At 37.6% G+C, this 14,623-nt stretch overlaps 2 protein-coding genes and 1 pseudogene across 10 annotated transcripts; 2 read left to right on the forward strand and 1 right to left on the reverse strand.

The window, feature by feature from the left end:
* The first annotated feature begins 180 nt into the window (after positions 1-180).
* On the forward strand, positions 181-4,276 carry LOC103843141 (annotated as a pseudogene).
* On the forward strand, positions 1,397-10,122 carry LOC103843140 (probable disease resistance protein At1g12290). 9 transcript variants are annotated; one of them, XM_033279554.1, is made up of 6 exons: positions 1,397-1,632; positions 4,563-4,642; positions 5,093-5,856; positions 5,963-6,205; positions 6,390-9,278; positions 9,539-10,087. In XM_033279554.1, exon 5 carries the CDS (start codon positions 6,581-6,583, stop codon positions 9,251-9,253), a length of 2,673 nt encoding a protein of 890 aa, XP_033135445.1. In that variant the 5' UTR covers positions 1,397-1,632; positions 4,563-4,642; positions 5,093-5,856; positions 5,963-6,205; positions 6,390-6,580; the 3' UTR covers positions 9,254-9,278; positions 9,539-10,087. The 9 variants fall into 9 exon arrangements, 6 of the variants coding, with proteins under 6 accessions (XP_033135445.1, XP_033135447.1, XP_033135448.1 ...); XR_004451220.1 differs by lacking the exon at positions 4,563-4,642 and having other exon boundaries at positions 1,406-1,632; positions 9,539-9,787; positions 9,900-10,122; XR_004451222.1 differs by lacking the exon at positions 4,563-4,642 and having other exon boundaries at positions 1,406-1,632; positions 9,539-9,730; positions 9,900-10,122.
* LOC103843138 (hsp70-Hsp90 organizing protein 3-like) lies at positions 10,063-13,393 on the reverse strand. Its single transcript, XM_009119848.3, has 7 exons — positions 11,632-13,393; positions 11,240-11,531; positions 11,082-11,167; positions 10,785-11,008; positions 10,637-10,703; positions 10,487-10,546; positions 10,063-10,351 (listed from the first exon to the last, which is right to left on the reverse strand). The coding sequence occupies exons 1-7, from the start codon at positions 12,154-12,156 to the stop codon at positions 10,238-10,240; spliced, it is 1,368 nt and encodes a 455-aa protein (XP_009118096.1). The 5' UTR covers positions 12,157-13,393; the 3' UTR covers positions 10,063-10,237.
* Positions 13,394-14,623: the final 1,230 nt, after the last annotated feature.

Raw genomic sequence — 14,623 nt, forward strand, 5'->3', positions numbered from 1 at the left:
GAATCGCCCGATCAAACACATCAGAACCGTTGAAAAGTAACGGTCATAAATTCCCGCACAGAAAAGAAAAACAGATACAAATAAACAGAACAAGAGAGTTCGTCCTATATATTTTTTCAAAAACAAGAGTTTTTGGATCGGTTTGTCACTGTAGAAAAAAAAAAAAAGATAACTTCCATGGATCCGATTGCTTAGGAGATTGAGTTCGAGATCACTATAGATTGGAGTAAGTTAATGGAACCAAGTGCAGACCATGTGTTTGATTAATTGTCGCTGTGAAAATGTTTTTGAAGCACCTGTGGTCGAGATGACTACTTTTTTCTAAGGTTCATGCTCTTAAATCTTAAGCCAACCATTGTTTAGTCTCGTTATATTGCTTGCAAAGGCTATGAAACATTGCAGACTGACCTTATGAAGGCTACACATAGCGTATTCAAGCTTGGTAACTTAAAAGGGATATAAAATCAACTTACACCTACTCTTATATTTTCAGACTGACCTTATGGAGGGATATAAAATCAACTTAACACTTTTCTTTTCTTACCTAATGAAGGCAGACTCTTATATTTGCTCCGTTTCGTTGAATTGATGTACTTTAGGATCAGGTTCAGGTGATCCACACATGAACTCTGAATTGGTATATTTATCTCCCTTTTATCACTGTCTATTGTGTTTTCTCATACGTAGGGTCAAAGGTTTTCGGGTGAAAAGAGCTTCATGGAGTGAAGGAGCAACACCAACAATATTACTGAGCAATGTTTATTAGGACATATCTCGGGTGATTCTTCTGGTTCATGCTAACCTTAGTCCTTTTTTTCAATCTGTGAGAGAACCCTTTATCTCAATGGAGCAAATATAAGAGTCACTCTCAGATCTCTAAATATACACATCTCTGTTTCAATAATATAAAAACTTGTATATGTTTGTTCCGCTCTGACTTCGTATTATGGAAAAAATGGTTCTGAACTTGAATCATGTATTATAGCCGATAAGATGCTTAACATAATTTTTTTTGGACTAAACGTGAAACTTTTTTCATGAAGAAGATCTGTGCTTTGTTCCTCAGTTATTAATCTTCCAGTGGTTCTGACATTTATAAATGTTTTTGTGCTAAGTACTATATAAGTTGGTTGTTTCCATATTATGTAAGAAACTGGCTAACACTTCTAAAGGAGTAGGCTTAGCTTAATAATCTTGATATCTTTGATGGATACAGTAGCACCTTTGGACTTCTGCAATAATTCTCTTTGCTTTCCCGGAGACAGTATTGATTATTCAACAAACTTATCTTTTTTGCTTGGTCTTAAAGTGTTAAGACAGCAACAACCACAAAACCTTATCTTCTATTTCCTTCCCTTCTAATAATTGTTTAGCTTATGTTTCCTTCTCTATCTCTCTTTGTGTTGTGCATCAATGGGAGGCTGTTTCTCTGTCTCAGTGTCATGTGATCAAGTGGTGAATCAAGTCTTCCAATGTCTATGCCTCAAAGGAAGTTATATCCACAACCTCCCCCAGAATCTACTGACTCTCCAGAAAGCCATGGGAGCTCTCAAGGCGAAGAGAGATGATGTTCAAAGGAAGGTAGAGAGAGAAGAGTTTACTGGACAGCGCCGAAGGCTTGATCAAGTCCAGGTATGGCTTACGAGTATCCTCACAATGCAAAACCAATATAATGAGCTTCTTAATACTAGTGAGCTCGAGCTTGAAAGGTTGTGTCTTTGTCGATTATACTCTAAAAATGTGAAAAAGAGTTATCTTTATGGGAAAAGAGTTACGGGTATGCTGGAGGAAGTTAAGAGTCTTAGTTCTCAGGGAGTATTTATTGAGGTGACTGATGAAACTCCTATAGCGGAGGGTGAAGAGTTGCCTATCCAACCAACCATAGTTGGTCAGCAAACAATGCTCGAAATGGTATGGAACCGTCTGATGGAAGATAGAGTTGGAATTGTTGGTCTGTATGGTATGGGTGGGGTTGGCAAAACCACCCTTCTCACGCAGATCAACAATAGGTTTTCTGAAAGAGGGCATGGGTTCGATGTTGTGATATGGGTTGTGGTGTCTCAAAATGCAACAGTCCATAGGATTCAAGGGAGCATCGGTGAAAAGCTAGGCCTTGGGGGGAAAGAGTGGGACGAGAAAAGTGAGATGAAGAGAGCTCAAGACATCCACAACGTTCTTAGGAAGAAGAAGTTTGTGTTGTTTCTGGATGATATGTGGGAGAAAGTGAATTTAAGTACGATTGGAGTCCCATATCCGAGCAAGGTAAATGGAAGCAAAGTAGCATTTACCACACGCTCTCGAGATGTGTGTGGAGGCATGGAGGTTGATGACCCGATCGAAGTCCGTTGTCTGGACACGGACAAAGCCTGGGATTTGTTCAAAAAGAAAGTCGGGGAAAACACGTTGGGAAGCCACCAAGACATTCCCGAGCTCGCAAGGAAAGTCGCTGGTAAATGTCGTGGCCTACCATTGGCACTTAATGTTATTGGTGGAAGAGTGGCGTCGAGCAGTTGATGTGTTGACTTCATCTGCGACAGAGTTTTCAGGCATGGAAGATAAGATTCTTCCGATATTGAAGTTTAGCTTCGATAGTTTGGATGGTGAGATGACCAAGTCATGTTTTCTGTATTGCTCTCTATTTCCTGAAGATGGCCTTATTGATAAAGAGAGATTGATAGAGTACTGGATAGGTGAGGGGTTTATAGATGAGAAGAAAGGTAGAGAGAGGGCAATGGACCAAGGTTATGGGATACTCGGGACCCTTGTCCGTGCATGTTTGTTGTTGGTTGAGGAAATAAGATACGCAGCCGAAGAATATGTAAAAATGCATGATGTGGTGCGGGAGATGGCCATGTGGATAGCTTCGGATCTAGGAAAGAATAAAGAAAGATGTATCGTACAAGCTCGTGCCGGGATACGTGAAATACCCAAAGTGAAGAACTGGAAAGATGTGAGAAGAATTTCGTTGATGGCAAATGATATTCAAATCATATCTGAGAGCCCTGACTGTCCTGAACTTACAACCCTCATCCTTCGAGAAAACCGCTCTCTGGAAGAGATATCAGATGGATTCTTTCAGTCTATGCCAAAGCTTCTGGTTTTGGATTTATCAGATTGTATTCTCAGTGGATTTCGAATGGATATGTGCAATCTGGTTTCCTTGAGATACCTTAACTTGTCACATACAAGTATATCAGAATTACCTTTTGGTTTAGAACAGTTGAAAATGCTAATACATCTGAATTTGGAGAGTACAAAGTGCCTTGAGAGTTTAGAAGGGATATCAGGATTGTCAAGCTTGAGGACACTGAAGCTACTAGGTTGCGGAGTGCGGCTAGATATGAGCCTCATGAAGGAGCTTCAGCTCTTACAACATATAGAGTATGTAAGCGTAAATATCTCGTCAAGTACTTTGGTTGGGGCGACATTGTTCGATGACCCCAGAATGGGAAGATGCATCCAACGAGTTTGGATTGACGAGAAAGAGCCAGTAAAAGTATTAGTTTTGCCATCTTTGGATGGTCTCTGTGAACTCTTCATATTCAGTTGTGAAATGTTGGAGGAGATAAAGATGGAGAAGACACCATGGAACAAAACCGTGACAAGTCCATGCTTCTCAAACCTCACTCAAGTAATAATAGCGTATTGTCATGGTCTAAAGGATTTGACGTGGCTACTGTTCGCTCCGAACCTTGCTCATCTTCGTGTGACTGACTCAGTGCAACTAGAGGATATAATAAGCAAAGAGAAAGCTGCGAGTGTTTTAGAGAATAATATTATTCCTTTCCAGAAACTAGAAAAGCTTGTCTTGTACGAATTGCCTGAGCTTAAGAGCATCTACTGGAATGCTCTACCTTTTCAACGTCTGAGACATCTCATCATAAGAGGCAACCGTTGTCCGAAGCTGAGAAAGCTTCCTCTGAATTCTGAAAGTGTCTTTGACGTTGAAAAATTGGTCATACGGTGCTTCGATAGAGAGTGGATGGAAAGAGTTGAATGGGAGGACGAAGCCACCAGACTCCGTTTCTTACCTTTATGTACGACCCACATGATGTTTTAAACTATTGTTCTCTTTTTCTTCTTCTTCTTCTTCTTCTTCTTCTTCTGAAATTGCATTTGCCTACTCTGTTTCTTCTACCTCTGTTTCGCTTAAGCTGATGATTATGTCTTTTTTTTTACATTTGATGGTCTCTTCTCGTTTGTCCTAAAATAAAATCATCATTTATTCCCAGCTCTGTCAAAAAGTTGTCCCAAGCAATAATACTATTATTACGTACGATGGTGTTTATGTCTCCGATACTATGGTTTCTGGATTCGTGTTTGGTTTGTGAGTCAATTGTAATAGATACTTCCGTTATGGATCTTTTTGCTTGCAAAGTCTAATGAGAACTCGTGGAACCAAGTGCATACCCACTTGTTTGATGAATTGTCTCTGTGAACAACTTTAGGAGGACCGTCTTTCATTTTCTTTTAGGAAAGTCTACATGTTTCTTCTTCTAAGGCTGGTGCTGTTAAGCCAATCCTTAAAACGAAATAATCAGAGATTTATAGAAAAACTGCAGACTGAGCTTGCTGTGGCTACGGGAATGTGTTGTGATGGTCCGTAGCAAAGTACGGTTGAGTAGAACGAAACAACAAGCAGGTATACATATATATGTTGGCACATCTAGGATATAACATATTAAAGAGAACCCAGGTTAGCCTGATCAAGATATTTAAGCAAAGAGACTTGTCATTTTTCTCTGATGTTGAATTAAGACAAATCATTTTGATTGATTGAAAACTGAACTGAGGACTTGTCGATGAAGTGATTTAGACTGTATAGTATGGCAGATATGTTGCTTGAGCAGGGCTTGTTTGTCAACACTCGCATGGTTTATAATTATTCTACGTACTCCTCTTTGATTTGTTAGTCTCTCCACCAATAAACGTTGGTGGTCACTCTTACGGCTTTAGTCGTTGATTCCTCATCTTCCTTGTAACTTCCTAACCTGTGTGTTTATGCAAATCTTCGAAGTGTATAATATTTTTACTGAGTTAATAATCTGTGTAATATTTTAAGTAGACCTAAGAGACTTGGTTTGTGTTTTAGGTCTCAGCTTGAATATCAGTAACCGGATCGTTATGACTTATTGATAAACTATACAATACAAGACCCCTCAGTTTTCGGAGGCAGCGTTATTCGACAACCTTATTCGTTTATTCCCCCCTCTCTCTCTTTCGGTTGTGAAGCAATCGGAGGCTGTTTCTCTGTCTCAATGTCATGTGATCAAGTGGTGAATCAAGTCTCCCAATGTATATGCCTCAATGGAACTTATATCCACAACCTCGAGAGAATCTAGCAAGACTCACACGAGACAGTGAGGCTCACAAATTATAGCAAGATTGGGATTTAGTGACACACGAGACAGTCTGGTTCCAAAACGTTTTCCAAATTATTACTACTATTTTGAGTTTGATGTCCAAATATTTATATAATAATCTACAAGATATGAACTCCGTTGTCCACATTGTCCAAACGTTGGTAACGTTTTCTTGTACTATGGTAAGCAAAGTGGCATGAATCTCCTACAATGACTCTGTTTTCTTGAGCAACAAGAAAGAGAATGAAGATGGAAACAGAGGCTCTGTTTTTCATTAACGTCGTGTTAAACAATGATATTACAAGATTAATAACTTAGAGGAAAGTTATTTGGGCCCTATTAGAGGAAAGTTATTTGGGCCCTAATATTATAGCGGGCTCTGTATCCTCTACGTAAGTCGTAACCAAAAGAGATGTACCGGGTGACGGTACTCATCGGTGCCGGAGATTCACTCGGTGGGAGGAATCAGAATCTACAACACCTATCTTCGAAGGTACTGCCATTGTTTTTAACATTTGGGTATTCAATTAGCTTCGCGTTTTAGGCTTCACTCCAGCTCAATTCACATTCTTTTTCTTATCCTCTGTTTATTTGTGCAGAGATGGGAGGTTGATTCTTCTCTATCAAAGATGGATTAGAGATTACGTGTGTATGTATGTATGGGTGAAGTAGGCAAAAAAGTTCACTCCTTTCAAGCTAATAGATGCTAAGCCTCACTTGAAAGTCCACAAATCTGTAAGATTAAAGTTAAGATTTTTGCCTACTCCTTCCATACCAATACATACACTTAATCCTGAATCCATCTCTCACGAGTAAACTACTTGAGTCTAAACCCTGAATTGGTATGTTTCTCTTCCTTTTATCACAACTTCCTCTTTTAAGTTTGGGTTACTGCTGGATTGGGGTTTTATTAATTAAAATTTAAAATTTTGTTGGCGAGCCATTGTTTAGTTATAGATGAAAGTGACATAGCGACTGTATTTGCGCCTACAATAGTCTTATTCTTGGAATCTTGCTATATTACAGAAAAAAATATGATGCAACCATATGCATAAAGTGACCCTACAAAGCAAGACTTTGACTCGCTTAAACAATTTCCACCAAATTACAAGGTGGAGGAGAGGAGTTAAGATGCTTCCTACCTTTTTCAAGTTTAGTTGCAAGTCATCATGATTCATTTGCATTTGTGAATCTGTCTTTTGTGTATCAAGTGCAAGATGGGTGGTTGTGTCTCTGTCCAACCCCAAGTACCATGCGATCAAGTGCTGAACCATCTCGGTAGCTGCTTCTGCAGGAAACTTAAATACATACAAAACCTCAAGAAGAATCTTGTGGCTTTGGAGACAGCCATGGAAGATCTCAAGGCGGTGCGGTCTGATCTGCTACGGAAGGTGCATGCAGCAGAAGAAGGAGGAGGTCTACAAAGGCTTCATCAAATCAAGGTGTGGCTTGAGAGAGTCGAGTCTATCGAATCCCAATTCAATGGTCTATATAGTACTAGAGATGTTGAACTTAAGAGATTGTGTTTTAATGGTGCTGGCCCCAAGAATTTAAGATTGAACTATCTTTACGGAAAGAGGGTCTTCAAGATGTTGAATATGGTTAAAGACTTGAAATCTAAAGGGTTTTTTGAAGAGGTGGCTAGTCCTGCTGCTAGAGCTGTGGGAGAGGAAAGGCCTTTAACCCCAACGGTCGTTGGTCAAGAAACAATGCTGGAAAAGGCGTGGAACCACCTCATGGATGATGAGACTGGAATAATGGGCCTCTATGGAATGGGCGGAGTAGGGAAAACAACTCTTCTCACACAGATCAACAATAAGTTTGTTGATATGTGTGACACACATGATGGGGTTTTCATAGTCATTTGGGTTGTGGTCTCTGGTGATCTACAACTCCACAAGATACAACACAGGATTGGCAACAAGATAGGATACAAAGGAGTTGAATGGAAGAAGAAAAAGGAAAACCAAAAGGCACTAGACATATTCAACTTCTTAAGCAAGAAGAGATTCGTGTTGCTCTTAGATGACATATGGAGGAAAGTAGATTTAACCGAGATTGGTATCCCTAACCCAACAAGCCAAAACGGATGCAAGATAGTATTCACAACTCGCTCTCTAGGCGTATGTACAAGCATGGGTGTCCATGAACCAATGGAGGTACGATGTTTAAGCACAAACGATGCGTGGGACTTGTTCAAGAAGAAAGTTGGACAAAACACACTTGATATACATCCTGACATTCCCAAGATCGCAAGAAAAGTCGCTGGAGCATGCCGTGGCTTGCCTCTAGCGTTGAATGTAATCGGAGAGACAATGTCATGTAAGAAGACGACACAAGAATGGTACCATGCGGTTGATGTTTTGAAAACGTACGCTGCGGATTTTAGTGACGTGAAGGAGAAGATTCTTCCTATCTTGAAGTATAGCTATGATAATCTTGAAGGTGAAAATGTCAAATCTTGCTTCCTGTATTGCTCTCTCTTTCCTGAAGATGCTCTGATAGACAAAGAGAGGGTTATAGATTATTGGATCTGTGAAGGGTTCATTGATGGGGTTGAGAGTAAAGAAAGAGCTGTGAACCAAGGGTATGAGATACTCGGCACCCTTGTGTGTGCCTCTTTATTACAGGAAGGAGGGAAGTACGACAACAAGTCATACGTGAGAATGCATGATGTGGTTAGAGAGATGGCATTGTGGATAGCATCTGATCTTGAGAAGCAGAAAGGAAGTTACATCGTACGAGCTGGTGTGGGGTTAAACGAAGTACCAAAGGTGCATAACTGGCAACTTGTGACAAGGATGTCACTGGTGAATAACAAGATTAAAGAGATAGATGAGAGTCATCATGAGTGTCCTAACCTTACAACTCTTCTCCTTCAGAACAACCGCTGTCTTGTAACTATATCTGGTGAATTCTTCAGGTCTATGCCAAGACTAGTTGTTTTGGATCTTTCGTGGAACGTTGAACTCAAAGCTTTACCTGAGCAAATATCAGAGCTGGTTTCATTGCGTTATCTTGACTTGTCAGAGTCAAACATTGTGAGATTACCGGTTGGTTTACAAAAGCTGAAAAGACTGATGCATCTGAATCTAGAGTCTATGCTGTGTCTCGAAGGTGTCTCAGGGATATCGAATCTGTCGAGTTTGAAGACGTTGAAGCTACTTAACTTCATAATGTGGCCAACCATGAGCTTACTGGAGGAGCTGGAACGTTTGGAACATTTAGAAGTTCTGACCGTAGAGATCACGTCAAGTTCGGTACTGAAACAGCTCTTGTGCTCTCATAGGTTGGTGAGATGTCTTCAAAAGCTGTCTATTAAGTACATCGAGGAAGAGTCAGTCAGAGTTTTGACATTGCCATCGATACAAGATCTCCGTGAAGTGTTTATAGGAGGGTGTGGGATCAGGGAGATAATGATAGAGAGGAACACAATGTTGACAAGTCCATGCTTACCTCACCTGTCCAAAGTTTTGATCGCTGGTTGCAATGGTCTTAAAGATTTGACGTGGCTATTGTTCGCTCCTAACCTCACTCATCTCAGTGTGTGGAACTCGAGTCAGCTAGAAGAGATTATAAGCCAAGAGGAAGCTGCAGGGGTTGAGATTGTTCCTTTTAGGAAGCTAGAATATCTACACTTGTGGGATTTGCCTGAAGTGATGAGCATCTACTGGAGTCCTTTGCCGTTTCCGTATTTGAGTCTGATTAATGTACAAAACGATTGTCAGAAGCTGAAAAAGCTTCCTTTGGATTCTCAGAGTTGTGTTGCGGGTGAAGAGCTTGTCATAGAGTACGGAGATGAAGAATGGAAAGAGAAGGTTGAATGGGAGGATGAAGCCACTAGACTCCGTTTCGTACCTTCATGCAAGTTGGTTTTGTATGATGTTTGAGCCAGAGATAGCTTCCAAATGTCTTGTATGTCACTCATCCTCTCATTACGTTGACTTTGTTTCACGTTGTCTTTATATTATGTATTGTTCTGTTCATCTATTTCTTATACCACTTTGTGTCCTTAAGTGTTTTAACTGGATTTGTATCTATGACCCTTTTATATTGCCTCCATGTTTTCTGAATTATCATTTGAGATTGGTGCCTAAAATTTTGTGAAGAATATATATATATATAGAGGCTGCTTGTTATTGGTTTTGTGAGGCCTTATTGCTTTCTCTTGGCAGTAATGGGAGGTTGATTCTCAATCTATATGCCATGTGATCAAGTGGTGAATCAAGTCTAGTCTTTTCACCAATGGAGTTATATTCACAACCTTTCTGAGAATCTAGCTGCTCCACAGAAAGTACTCAAGGCAAGGCAAGATGATGTGCAAAGAAGAGTTTACATAGCGTCGCAAAAGGCTCACTCAAGTCCAGGTATGGATTACTAATGTCCTGACTACATAGCGTCGCAAAAGGCTCACTCAAGTCCAGGTATGGATTACTAATGTCCTGACCACCGAGAGTAAAATTATTGATCTGCTCAGCACTAATAACGTTGAGTTTCAAAGTTTTGTCTTTGTGGGTTGCCTTTTCCTTGTAACAGAGTGTCCAGAGCTGAGAAAGCTTCCATTGGATTCTCAAAGAGTAGACAGAACCAGCTCGCTTCCAAGGATCATGAAGATAATGCTTAGCTACATCAGTGTACATATGTTCTCTGTTTTGAATGGTTTTCTTGTAATATAAAGGAATGTTTAAGCAAACTCAAATTTAATCAAGACGAGTTCATTGTCATTGAAACGAATGATGTCAGTAAACGTTCTATATAACAAGAGCTTGCAAAAAAATGACTACAAACTCATAACTGTTGCAAGTTGGATATTAAAGAGTGAAGAAAAAATGAATATGCACAAATGGATATCTGATGTTTCCACTCTTCTGAGACTATTTCATCTGGACGATCTCGGCGCTAATAAGCTTTTGAATCTTGCTCTGAATCACTGGGTTCTTCATTTGCGTCTGTGCTGCACTCGGATTCTCCTCAAGATCAGACATCACCTGTTTAGAGAAAAGAAAGGTTTTACATTGTTAAAGAGGCATACAAATCTGATTCCTCAACCATAGTCAGTTCCTATCACAACAGGATCACAATCTACAAGTTGAAAGTTGAAAGATGAAAGTCTGTTTCTTTACCTGTCTAATCACAGGATCTGTGAGGATGTTTCGGATCTCTGGGTCTTCCATCCCCTTTGCCTACAAAACACAAGTAAAAAAAAGGAAGATCCAAAGTTCACAACCTGATTTTCTTTAACACATACATAGAGAATCGTTAAGAGTCTTAACCTGTCTTTCTTTCAATTCCGCAGGAGTAAGACCACCACGGCTAGCCTTGTTAATTTCTTGTATACAGCTGCAGAATATTTTTAGAACCACATTAGGCAAGCAATAGATAAAGGTTTACATATACATCTGTGTGTGTGTGTATATATACCTTGTAACACCATGGCGCAATTCTTGATTATTAGGATCATGGTTAAGCCCTTCGACGTATGTGTTCATTGCATTGTCATACTCCTTCAAGTAGAACTCAACTTCAGCTTTTCTGATGTATCCTCCAGAGAATTTCGGATCAAGCTCAATACATTTCTCCGCATCTTCTAGTCCATTCGAAATAGCACCAAGCTTATTGTAACAAGCAGCTCGGTTGCTATACGCCTAACATTATTCAAAACAGTCAAAATATGAAATCAAACTGTAGAAACATATGAATAACAAAGTGATTACTTACCTTAGGATCTTCTGGATTCCTTTTGATTGCTTCAGTGTACTGCTTTATCGCATCAGCATACATCTTCTTCTCAAAGAACTCATCACCTGCATTACAAAACACTCTTTATCAGTTTTTGTGGTTCTCTTCTCTCACACAACACAAGATTACTAGTTCACCTTTCTCACGCTCTTCATCACCGATCTTGGGATCGATAAACTCCCTCCGCTCCCATACTTGCTTTGCTCTCTCAGCCTCCTTCAGCTTATTAAACGCCTCGGCATTAGTACAGTGCACTTTAAGAGCTCTTCGGTAAGCTTCGATGGCAGGTTCATAGTCTTTAGAGCATTTCGCCATCTTGACAAAAGCAGTCCCTTTCCTAGTTAAAACTCTAGCTATCATCTTGTCATCTGATCCAAGCTCTATACCCTTCTCAACCGCCTTGTCACAATCCTCTATACACTCTTTGTACTGAACCAATCAAACCAAACCAAACCAAACCACATTGATTATTAATTAATTATTACTATAATCCTAACTGACAAAAGATGAAAAAAAAGATTAATAATACCTTTTCCATTTGAAGATAAACAGCGGCACGGTTCGTGATGTATGCGATGTCATCGTCATCCATCTCCATGGCTGTAGAGTAATGCTGAATCGCAGCTTCGAAGTCCTTCTTCTTGAACGCAGCGGTCCCAAACTTGTTCGCCGTTTTGGCTCTCTGCTTCATCTCTTGCTTCTTCATCGCCTGAGCATCGACTAATCCTGTTCTCAACGCCTCGTTGCTGGGATCGATCTCGAGACCCTTGGTGTACGCCGCGGCGGCTTCTTGGAACTGTTTTAGCCCCCAGTGAGCGGCTCCGAGGCGGCTGTAGCCTTTGGCCCAGTCAGGTTTGAGATCGACGGTCTTGATTGCGTCGGAGAGAGCGTCGGCGTAGTTGCGGAGAGAGGCGTAAGCGGCGGAGCGGTTGGAGAAGAGGATGTGGTTGGTTGGGGATAGAGCGATGGCGGAGGTGTAGTGGATTACGGCGGAGGTGAAGTCGCGGGAAGAGAAGGCGGCGTTTCCTTGGGCTTTGGCGGCGTCGTCCGCCATGGTTGAGAGAGTTTCTTGTTAGTTTGAGTCTTTGGGAGGGAGAGAGAGAGAGAAGGACCGTTTGTATGCGAGGGAAGAGTTTGTTACGTGGTTGGTTACTTTTTATCCTCGTCGCGGGCTTTGAAACGACGTCGGTTGTGAAAGATCCGGTTATCTATTAGTTGACCCACGGTTTCTCCCCGGTTTGATTATATAGTTCATTAGGATAACTTCCGTATCAAGTTAGCTTATTCTTTTGTGTGTTTCTTTTTGGATTTTTAACTTTAAAACCCTTTTCGACTAAGTTTGTTTTGGATAAAAACCTACAAAGTAAATATTTAAAGAAAAACTTCAAAACTAACTTTATTTAATAAATTAAACTCTAACATGTCATAATTAATATTACTACTTTTAAATGTATAATTTAAGAGTTTTTATATTAAGTAAACACTAGTTTCTGACCCGCCCTAGAAAGGGCGGGCATTTTTTTGTTTTACTTTATTTTAAAATAAATTAATTTTCTTATTTAATTTTTTTTGTAATGATATTTTTTTTAAATCATATTTGTGTTATTTTTTTTAATTATTACTAATAAATACATAAATATAATAAAATTTGAAATTTGTTGCGATATTTTGTATTTGATAATCATTTTGTATGTTTCATAAAATAACCCTAACCCGTAGATAATCTTAATAGTAAAAACATCAAATTGTTGTCATATATAATAACTTTAGTTAACCTTCACCTTTCCATTAAGGCATTAACATTAAACTGTCGCCATATTTAAACAACTTCTTAATGTATATATTTTATCTTTATTTCAAATCATAACTGTTGCCATATATGATAACTTACAGAGAAGTGGATTCCACCTTTTGTGGAAATAAGGTCGAGGATAGTATTAAAAAGCAGTAAGAAATGTAATGAAATATATATTGATTGAAGTACTCTAGCGGGTATATTCAAACAATGCAGTTATCAATAGGTCGATGATAGTGTTATATCATTTATATGCAGTTATAAAATAATTAGTTGGACTACACTTATATCAATAGGTCATGTTCATGTTTTAATAGAATAGATAATTGAGAAGTTTTACCATTAAAATAAAATTAAAAAATCAAAATTTTAGAATATTATTTAAAAATTAATAGCTTAAAAATTCAAAATTAGCATTTTCAAATTTTTTTGAAAATATATGACTTTGATGTGTTCTTAATATCAACATTATATATGTATAAATTAAAATGTAAAAACTATAAAATGTAATAAACATTATATGGAAAATTGCCACAAATACCACATTCATAGTACCACTTTTCATGTTTACACTAATCACTTTTACCCTCACTTTTAATGAAGGGTAAAATACAATTATACCCTTAGGGTTAACTAATCTAGACTTAGGGTTTAGAGTTGAGGGGTGGGGTAGGGTTTTTGGAAAGTGAAATTTATGATTCTAATAAATATATAAATACTTAAAAATATATAAAAAAATTTTAAAAAATAGTTTCAAACATAATTTTCGTTTTTCAAAAAGAAATTTGAAAAAAAAAAAATTCGAAAAAAAGAATTCAAAAAAAAGTTTTATAAAAAAATTCGAATTTGAAAAAGTATATTTCGAAAAATAAAATAAAAATTAATTTTTTTTTTATTTTTTTATTTTTTATTTTTTATTTTTTGTTTTTTATTTAAATAATAATTTATTATATATATAAATAACAAGGACATAAGAGTCTTTTGTCACTTAATGAAGAATGTATTTTTGAAAATGTCTCATTAGTGGTGGTAAAAATGAAAAGTGGTATCATAAAAGTGCTAAACATGTAATTTCTCCATATCTTATCTAATAAAAATGTAATAATAAATCTTTAGATAATTTTTAAAAATGTAAAAAAACAAGAAAATTATCTAAAGATTTACCTGTAATAAAATTACTAAAATATTAAAAATGTAAAAACAATAAAATGTAATAACAATTATATCTTATCGAATAAAAATATAATAATAAATCTTTAGATAATTTTTATTCTATTTTTTGGGTTCTTACATTTTTAATTTATACATATATAATGTTGATGTTATAAACACATCAAACTCATCTACAAAAAAATGCTAATTTTGAAAATTTAAGTTACTAATTTTTAGATAATATTATAAAATTTTGATTTTTTTTTTTTGAATTTTAAAGGTAAAATATCCCAACTATGTTTACTTAATGTAGAAACTCCTAAACTAAAGATTTACCAGTCGTAATGGTAATTATGACATGTTAGAGTTTAATTCATTAAATAAAGTTAGTTTGAAGTTTTTTCGTTAAATACTTAGTTTGAGAGTTTTTACCCAAAACAAACTTAGTTGAAGGGTTTAACAATAAAAATCCTTTCTTTTTCTCTGATCTCGTAAAGGCTTTAAACTAATTTATTTTAAATTGATATGTACGTAAATAGTCTACGAATCTAATTGAGAAGCAACAGAAGTTCTT

The sequence above is a fragment of the Brassica rapa genome, chromosome A09, assembly GCF_000309985.2.
Source record: "Brassica rapa cultivar Chiifu-401-42 chromosome A09, CAAS_Brap_v3.01, whole genome shotgun sequence".
Lineage (NCBI taxonomy): Eukaryota > Viridiplantae > Streptophyta > Magnoliopsida > Brassicales > Brassicaceae > Brassica > Brassica rapa.